Source organism: Loa loa, assembly GCF_000183805.2.
Source record: "Loa loa unplaced genomic scaffold supercont3.2, whole genome shotgun sequence".
Taxonomy (NCBI): Eukaryota; Metazoa; Nematoda; class Chromadorea; order Rhabditida; family Onchocercidae; genus Loa; species Loa loa.
In genome coordinates, this window is record NW_018108182.1 from 205709 (window position 1) to 214846 (window position 9138).

Genomic DNA, 9138 nt, shown 5'->3' on the forward strand with positions numbered 1-9138 from the left:
ACATAGCTACCAAGTGAATTAGCTTCCCTTCATAAAGTACACTTCAAATGCTTCTTTTCATCTTCTCTAACAATCTTACTCTTTTCATTCCTTTTTTTTCATCATACAAAAAAAAAATTAAGAAGAACGAATAAAAAAAAGAAAAAAAGAATGCGTCATACAAAAAATGACACTTTCATTTGATTGCTTTATGCTTTTATCACGCATGTACACGTCCTCGTTGTCGTTGTTGTCGTCGTTTCGTCTACGTTAGCTTATCCGTTAATTGTCATCATCTGTTTGTTCTTCATTTTCATTTTCACGTTGACAAATAGATGATTGCGTCAACAAGTCCAATTTCCCCTGAAGTTTTCGCAGTCTCCCGACATTAGCCTAAGATTTTTCGCAATATGCCGACATCATACATGAATTTCGTAACCAACATGGGTTAATTTACAACATCTTACAACATGACTTAAACTACACAACTTTAGAATATCAATATTGTTTTTAACTAAAAATATCTCAGTTTTTACTAACAGCGTACATTCAGAGTATGGATTTTTACTCCATGGTATATGGTGAGGTACAAGTCTAGGTAATAACATTTTTGGACACTTTTATATAGTATATATTTCGTTTTCAGGCCAATTACTTTGATATACAATCAGTTAAAGAATCGATAGCAGTATGGCAAAGTCGAAGAATCATACAAGTCATAATCAAAGTATGTCTTCATTTTATTCACTTAGATCTAGGTTTTGTTTTGTCGTGTTTGAGGTTTTGTTTGCCGTGTTTACACCACGAAAGTATCGGTCGACTTTGTCTATGGTAGTGCATCGGCTGAGACTATCATGGTCCGGAAAAGTATCACGGCTTTTTGGAATCTGAAATAAAACTCATTCCTTTAAACTGCATCATTATTTTTCAAAGGGTAATCGATGATGCTGTCGGATGTTTCCGTAGTAGTAAATTTTTTCGGTTGATTGTACCTTGGAAGGCTTTGGGTAACAGTAAAGTGGGAGTATGCTATAAACGTGATGTAAAAGCGGACTTTGTGATCCTTCATTTTGAACTGGAATTAGTTGCATCCATATTCGTAAGTTATGTTGTGCTGGTGAGTTTGTCAACAGTTTGTTATTGTGGGCTGGGAAGAATCACTTTGAGACATACTTTTCATGCCATCTGATTTTCATTACTGTTTCAGATCATTTAAACAAGTATCATCTCAAATGTATGCTTATCTTGAGCGGTTTTGTGAGTGTCTAGTTGTGGATATCCTGAGGTACATCACTTATTGTTTTAGATAGAAAAGATCACAGAAATGGTATTAAAAAGCCGAAAAAACACCGTTTCATGTCCATGAAGGGAGTTGACCAGAAGTTTCTGCGGAATCTTCGATTTGCCAAGAAGCACAACAAACAGCATCACCAGCGGAGAGAATCTAAAGCTTAAAATAAATTAATTTTGTGATTGCTTGATTGTTTTTTGTTGTGTACTAGTAAACTGTTAAGCATTGATTGCATGTTGCGTTTTATGCAAGTGGTGCATAATTTTCTGCAAATTTTACTTGTGGAACTGTTTATTTCATAAAAAGCTGTTTTTATTACCTGAGTTAGTGGGGGTGTTGCATTTATGCCATTTACATGCCCGTTGATTGCGCCAGTATTTCTTACGGTTCCTCGGTTGTCCTGTGCTTGCTACGCCTCCTTTTTATACCTTTGAAACAGTCACATTTCGTGTGCAGTGGAGGTTAAAACTTCCACTTTAATTCTGAGGCTTGCCCCATCTTTATTGAAATCATGTAGTTGGGATTCTGAACTTTGTTTTCTGTGCACAGATTTCCGTGACGTACTGATAACTTCTGTAAAGATGAATGAGGAGTGCATTATCCGAAAGTTGGTGGCCGATGGAGATGGTGGTGGTGATGATCGTCGTTTCGTAACCATTCTTACATTACTGTTGAAACTTACCAAGGAGCCAGAGGTGTCGCAAAGGTTGTATCATTTGCGTAATAGTTCTGGGGCCTCTTTTGTCATCTCTTCTATATAATTTCGGAGAATGCTAGAAGTCCTTGTTAAAGTCCGGGAAACTCTCTGAAAAGGTAAGAAGTTTTCGGGTTAAAAGGGTGTTCGATGACGTGCAACTTAAAGTCCTGATTTTATAATTTTGTTTAGCTTACTACCACGTATTATGAAAGTGATAGATGGGGTAGAAACCGCTATGAAGAAACAGGTGTTGATTTCTGCAATGAATGAGCGACAAATACAGGAATACGCTATGCTCACCAATCATATAGGTAATTTTATTGTATTAAGTTCACGGACTTAACAACGTCGGAAATGAAATGCTTAACTGCTTTTAAACCAAATGTCACCAGAGCTGTCTTGTTTTCCTGCATAAACATTTCCTAATAAAATCCACATTTAATAATGTCATTCTCGAATTATTGTACACTTTTTCGCAGGTCTTTTCATATATTTGTGATCATACATCCTTTATTATAATCTTTCAACTGATTATACAACAGCATCTTTTTGTTCCCATGAAATTAAAGGGATAAAAGGCCAGTCATTCTGTGACCTGGAGCTGAAGATAGTAAGGTCAGCTCTTCCACTGTGCCTCTAAATTTAATCAAAATCAAACATTCCCATATCACCATTTGTTATTGTATACATGGCATTCTGCAGCAACATCTTCAGTACTGTTTAACACCAAAAGAAAATCAGCAATTTAGTTTGTTTATGGCGTAATGATTAAAAATTTTTAAATTATTATAGAACAAGAAATTGTAAAAGCGAATGAAAAGATGTCTACTGCAAAAAAAGATTTATCTATTGCGAAGGGAATGAGGAAAAATAAAGAAGAATATGAATTATTGGCCAAAATGATTCAAAAAGTGCCGTCTAGGCCAGAAACCACCAGGTTTTTTCTTATTTCATTTTTGTAACCGAGGAAATTTCCTTTGAATCGCATTTCGAAAAAAAAAGAGACCTCAAGAAGCGGCTCGCAAAATTCCATACCAATGATATGGTGGTGGTTTTTAGAAGCGCTTCAGTTTCCTTTGAGAAGTGAAGGTCTCACCTTCATTCTGGAAATTCTAGTCGGAACTTAAGTGCAGACTGCCAATCGTCAAGCACTACTTTATTTCCGGAGTATTTTGTCAAAACTCTTTCGTTTTTTTTCGCGCTTTAATATGCACAGTACAAAACTACTTCATGTTGGACGAAATTCATGCATTTCGCTTATTGAACAAAATTCTTTATTTTCATTGCACAAGAAGTACAACCTTCAGTAAAGATAACTAAAAATAAATGGTGAATTAACTTCAATAACTGAACATCCTTTAGTCCAAGGGGTCTTTCTGCACAATGAAGCATTAGAAAGTGAACTGCAAATTCAATAGTTTTTTCAAATTTGTTACATCTGTAGAGTTCTAAACTCTCATTTTAACTCTAGAATATATTGAGAGATGGGATGATAATGCTTCCATCCTAAATGGGTTTTTTATGCTGGTAATGAATACTTTAAATGATTGTGCTATTGTCTCTCTAATACTGATTGAAATCGCAGGAAATTAGAGATAATCAAGAAGGAACTTGAAGAACTTCATGAGAAGCAACGGAATTTAGAAGCGAAGGTTCGTTTATCTTTGATTTTCTCTTATTGAATGTTGTCGATACCAATTAAAAACGTTATCTTTAAAAATATTTCTGGCAGCACTTCTAAGCTGCAAAATTTCATTTTCGTTCATACAGAATTATCTATCTTTTCTCACTAGCAATAACGAATTATGATTTTATCCGTTGCATCAGCAGAATATTTCAACCATTTGGAAATCCAATATTTGTGTATAAATCGCTTATTAGTCTATGAGGCAGAAATAATACATGGTAGACCATTTCCATGTATATTTCAACATAATTTGTGTATAAATCTATTTGTGTTCATACTGATAATGTCGTAACGGTATCACTCTTTGTTAATCGTTACATCAGGCATTTTTCAGCTAGCTGATCGACGCAATCACCTGCATGCTCTCAATATTATATTGGCAAATTTCTGCAGATTTTTAAAAGGTATGTTTTCAGTTCCTCCAGAAAATACCAGTTTATCCCTCTCCTCTTTCCTAATGTTTTTCGAATCTTTCTTTCCCGAGACTTTTCGTTCATTTTCTATCGAAATTTCAACTAGAAGCATGCATCTGTATTTGCAGACGAAGAGAACGATGAAATAACGAATAACGATGAGACCTTGGATGGTACGAGCACGAACACTAAGAAGGAGAAAGCTTAATTTGATCTCACTTTCACATTGTTTCGGTACGGGTTTTTCAATAATTCATTTAATAATGTTTGTTCAAAAAAAAGCTTACCATATGTCATGTGTAAATGCAATGAATGCTTGAAGAAATATATTTTGCACCAATATGGCACTAATAAACACAAATATGCCCAGATGAACGAATCGAAATCAGTAACGATAAGAGTTTTTTGACTTCTCAGAGGAAGGCATTAAAAATTTTACAAATGAAGTTGTGAATGGTTTTATGCGTGGATCTATCAGGATAGATTCACGCATAAAATGTTAGTAAACTTCCACTGTTTCCACTACAGTGGATAATACCGAGGGCAAAAAGCCAAAGAATAACCGTAGCAGATAAAAATGATGGCATCGACGCAGTGTTTCTCAATCTGCGGAAAACCTTTGCTTTTTCGAGCATTCACCAGAGAAACACGGGAATCATTACTGATCAGCGCTACTTTTCCATATAGAGAGCGGAAATTACTTTATTTTCTTGGGAATGCTTTCCTACCTTCATTTTTTCATGATCTAATGACTTTTTTTAATATTATATACATGTAATCCTTATCCCACAATGGTCCTTTGAAGAAAATTCACTAATCGTTTGTAATCTGAATGGCTTGCAGCCAAGATTTTACGTTGAAAAGAAATTTCTCTCAAGGACTAGAATTTGATTTCAAACGTAGAAATGAGGTGAAATAATGTGTTTGGATAAGATATATCACATGGATGGTAATCTACATCAGAGAACATCTCGCTGGCTTTCCGTCCACGCTATACCGCAATTTTCGTAGTTGTCCCGTTGGTTTATATTTTTGAAGGAAATTCAGTTGTTTTTGATTAAGAGCACCTCTTCGATGTCTGAAACAGCATTTTTATCAAACTATAACGCCGTTCATGACCTAAGACATGTGAAAATCTTTTAAAAATTTTACTAATCGCTTGAAAATTGAAGACTGAAGTTTGCTATGACTGGAATTTATAACGCCAAGAACGGCATTTATCACATTAGCAGTAGCAGTACACTATTCTGCGAAGTATGATTGAGAAAGTTGATGGACCGAAACCCCTTTTTTGTCAAATCTTTCATGAATTAATTCTTTCCACTACACAACTTCTGATCTATCCCACTTAACGCCCCTTATGCTTCATTTTCATATTTGCTAAACAATGGGAAGGAGTAACATACCGCCTGATGAGATCAACAGCATCTTCGTATTTCATACCGGCTTCCATAAGCGCGATAGCTACAAGTACTGGAGCTCGACCCAATCCTGCTACGCAGTGCACAGCAATACATTGATTTGGATACAGTTTGAAACTTTCTTTTGCTAAAGATAACCACTTCGTGATCAACTGAAAACGAACATCTTCACTGAACTACAAGAAATAAATCGTTTTGGATCCACTGTTAAATTCATATATGCGATGCCATGAATTCACTATAACTTCATGAATGATTTGATGAGCACTGATGAGCATCGCCTCGAATCAGCATTTTGTCTGCGACATGTGGAAGAGATATTTCAGAACATAAAGTAAATTTAAATACTCCATCCAAAGAAGTCTACACTTGATCAGAAGTAGAATCAGTTTCACAGAGTCACACCAATTCCACGATGAACAAGTCATATTCACGAAAGAAAATAAATGATTCAATTAGTATCTTCTTTACGGTAAATAAGAAGCAACCTCAGGAGGTGGTGCACTACCATCATCGAATTCCCAATCGAGTACATCAATACCATTCACGATCAGTGGTGTCGTTGCGTATGTTGGTTCACATACCCTAACTACTGCTCGAGCATTATGCTTTTCAAGTTCCTAAAATTTCGAAAATGTAGTCAAAAGAAGTTTAATTCCAACTTTCCAAGAACTTCCGGTTCTTAATTCATCTTCCACCAGTGAAAATGAAAATAGCAAGTTAGAAGTACTAAATAAAAGAAAGGACCAATCATGTTCCGTTACCTAATCTTTTTCGCTCAGAATACGATTATACTGATAAAATAAATCGTAAGTTATTGCACTTCTGAGCAATTCAATATGAAGAAAACTATTTTTTAGCAATAATTACGACGATCATCACATAAATCAAAGCACACACTTTGCCCTGATGGGAATTACCTTTTCTGAACCTACCGCTGCTGCTCAATAGTAAAAATATACTTTGAGTGTTGCACAAAGTTGAACGTAGTAGTAACTTATAATTTGAATGAATTGTTGTATTTAAAATATTTGGAAAAAAGAATAACTTCGATGTAAGTGTTGATTGTTAAATCAGATGGTCGGTCAGTGATTAAAAACCTCATTCTACCATACTGAATTTCGCTAGGCGCTGGCTTGAAATATGCTGGAGTTGGTCGTCTGGCAGTTGATGACTCCATTCTCCTTTCTCCCGCTATCATAACTCACAATGGGCACCAAATTGCTATTACACAAAAAGCGTTGCTTCTTTCCTTTCGAACTGTAAGGCACTAGTTGTAATGAACCCTGATAATAACGGATAACGACAGTGAGGACAGATGAAAGCAGAACGTGCTAGCAGTAAGGGGAGATTCTGATATGCAACTTGTACGTGAGGAAGCAACCGAAGAGCAAACTGAAATAAGGCGCCGTTCAGAACCTTCCTGGAAACTTAGTTTTTCTTGCTTCTTGGTTTCCTTCTTTCTTCTAAGATTGTTTTTGGGAAGGGTATCCGACAAGTCTCTGGTCTGTCTGATTTTGCTTCCTTTAATAATAATAATGCACCTTATTTTCGTAGCCACACAATTACCGAGTAAATGACTCCACCAGTAAATATACCTGAAAATAAAGCTGCACAGAACTGACAGGCTTAATGTCCACTTTCTTCCACAGAAATAACATGTTCAAGAGCAACGTCAACGAATTCACCATAAGAAAATGCATCTCAATGAGACTGCATTACATGATAGCTGCAAAGACTAAAGAACATTAGAATAATGTAATGCATAAAAGAGGGAAGATTCAACATCAATGATAGCTGAAATTTATGAGTTCTACAAAATGTTCAGTGACTTAAAACCATCACATTAAAGATATATAATGCATCTTAAGAAATTAACCCATAAAAGCATATGTGGCTTAATTTTTTAAAAAGTTGGGATAGAAAAAAGAAGATGAGACTTTATATATTACATATATTTCAACTACGTTAATTTGATTACCATTAATTTAGAGGTTCCATATTTGAGAGTAGCTAGAAGGCACTACACTGCAATAGCATATTTGATATGCTGACTTTCAGCTCTCAAAATATTTCTCATTGAAACAATCTATTCTGGACAGGAAAACAAAAATTATTGGAAGAAATCTCAGAAATGATATGAAAAATATGAATATTCAATGTTTTCTTGCTTAGGACAGCAATAAGAGTCATTCACATACTGAGAGCAGTGAATATTATATAAAAATGGTGGCGTAAGAATGAAAACAGTTCACTTCCTCTTTCTCTGTACCTCCCTTACCAATTATGAAAAAATTTAGGAAATGGCAGAGCTCTGCTAAGTTTATTATTCAAACGCCAAAGTGCAATTTTTCCCATGTAAAAAATCTGAACTGTGATACTACCTATCACACAAAGATATACACATAAGTAGTAGCCCGCGTTGAAAGGAACTAAATATCCGAACAGTACGCGACAATCCATTCCTCCACTGGTGTAATGGTCCAGCAGTACCATTCTTATGCGAATGAAAGAGAGAAAGAGAAGGGAGTGATGAAGGAAGGTGAGAAAAATGTTACAGATGAGGAATGGATAAGAAGGAAGAGAACGGATATTTAATGTTGACCTTGATAGCAGCCATGTAACCTTTAAGATTATGCCTCCTCGTCTCTGTTGGCAATTTATTTGAAATGAAGTAACAGCAGTAAATTTAATATCAACGATGGTATCTGAAAAATATATTAATGATCGCAATCATTCCCTCATTATGTTAACAGTTCCCTAATAAAGCATAACTCAGTCCGAGACTTTAAATTCCATACTTGTCAACGGAATGCTTTCATTTGCATTTGTAGTTAGAAGAGTAATCAGCATGGAAAACATAATAAACAAAAGATGAATCTATATGAGGCAATAAGTCATTAATGTTGCTATAGAAGTTGTAAGTCATCAAACTGTATCAGTGTTGTACAGTCCCAATATGAAAATTCCGACGTATGAATTGCAACCTATGGGATACTACAAGAGATACTGTTGGCTGGTTCAAGTAAACAGAGCTCAACTAAATGCTCGTGCCATACTTAAATGGCTTCTGCTCACACCATCTGCTTCGATAATGGTATTCATCGTTTCATAGAAAATATTTTTACTGTACAGAAATTCACTTTAATCTTATCAATGTTTCGAAGATCGCTGCTGATGTCGCTATCCGCTGCTATCCGATAAGGTTGTTTGCGCTTGTTGTAAACTACCGTTGTCTAAAATTTCGCTGACCTTGAAATGTCAAGAGTTATTCTATTAAATTGCTGTAAGTAGACACTACCCTCCGAAATAAAGAAATCATAGGAGAAAGGTATCAAGTGAAGTATTTGGGGATAAACGGCTTGATAAAACAAACGATATCTTTTTCCCTTCCATCAAATTTGACTGAAGTCCTCACAAAGCTTTATAGAGTAAGAGTTAATATTGATTGGGTCAATGAAAAAAAAAAAGAAGATTGAGTTAATATTGATTGGGTCAATGAAAAAAAAAAAAGATTGAGTTAATATTGATTGGGTCAATGACATCTGACCTGCATCATATTTCATACAAAAAGGACATGACAATACCTCATAGAATGAATTACGGCCCTTATCCACCAGCACATACGGCAGAAAATAATAAGTCTATTT

The 9138-nt window shown here is 35.3% G+C and overlaps 3 protein-coding genes across 4 annotated transcripts in view; 2 read left to right on the forward strand and 1 right to left on the reverse strand.

Moving 5' to 3' along the window:
* LOAG_16380 (ribosomal protein L29e) overlaps positions 1–1613 on the forward strand; it is a 1865-nt gene extending 252 nt beyond the window's left edge. Inside the window, exon 2 of the mRNA XM_020449034.1 lies at positions 1286–1613. Coding sequence (XP_020307487.1) covers positions 1286–1434 — 149 coding nt within the window. The 3' untranslated portion in view covers positions 1435–1613. The remainder of the gene's footprint in view (positions 1–1285) is intronic.
* Positions 1614–1817: 204 nt separating this feature from the next.
* On the forward strand, positions 1818–4910 carry LOAG_10082 (hypothetical protein). Its single transcript, XM_003145609.2, has 6 exons — positions 1818–1976; positions 2157–2278; positions 2760–2904; positions 3553–3619; positions 3989–4058; positions 4196–4910. The coding sequence occupies exons 1-6, from the start codon at positions 1852–1854 to the stop codon at positions 4273–4275; spliced, it is 609 nt and encodes a 202-aa protein (XP_003145657.1). The 5' UTR covers positions 1818–1851; the 3' UTR covers positions 4276–4910.
* The window catches only part of LOAG_10083, a 10153-nt gene continuing 5446 nt past the window's right edge, over positions 4432–9138 (reverse strand). Inside the window, exons 3-7 of one of the 2 annotated variants that reach the window (XM_020448082.1) lie at positions 7033–7086; positions 6537–6748; positions 5977–6108; positions 5474–5640; positions 4432–5145 (exon numbers count right to left, since the gene is read on the reverse strand). In XM_020448082.1, coding sequence (XP_020301742.1) covers positions 5022–5145; positions 5474–5640; positions 5977–6108; positions 6537–6689 — 576 coding nt within the window. In that variant the 5' untranslated portion in view covers positions 6690–6748; positions 7033–7086 and the 3' untranslated portion in view covers positions 4432–5021. Of the gene's footprint in view, positions 5146–5473; positions 5641–5976; positions 6109–6536; positions 6749–7032; positions 7297–9138 lie in introns of those variants that run through there. The other variant, XM_020448083.1, reaches the window with a different exon arrangement.

Excerpts from the sequence above, each read along its gene's own strand:
- LOAG_10082 (XM_003145609.2), top strand. The coding sequence starts at position 1,852 with ATGAATGAGGAGTGCATTATCCGAAAGTTGGTGGCCGATGGAGATGGT. Across the intron at positions 1,977-2,156 it reads GAGCCAGAGGTGTCGCAAAG|CTTACTACCACGTATTATGA; the intron begins GTTGTATCATTT and ends AATTTTGTTTAG. Across the intron at positions 4,059-4,195 it reads TTTCTGCAGATTTTTAAAAG|ACGAAGAGAACGATGAAATA; the intron begins GTATGTTTTCAG and ends CTGTATTTGCAG.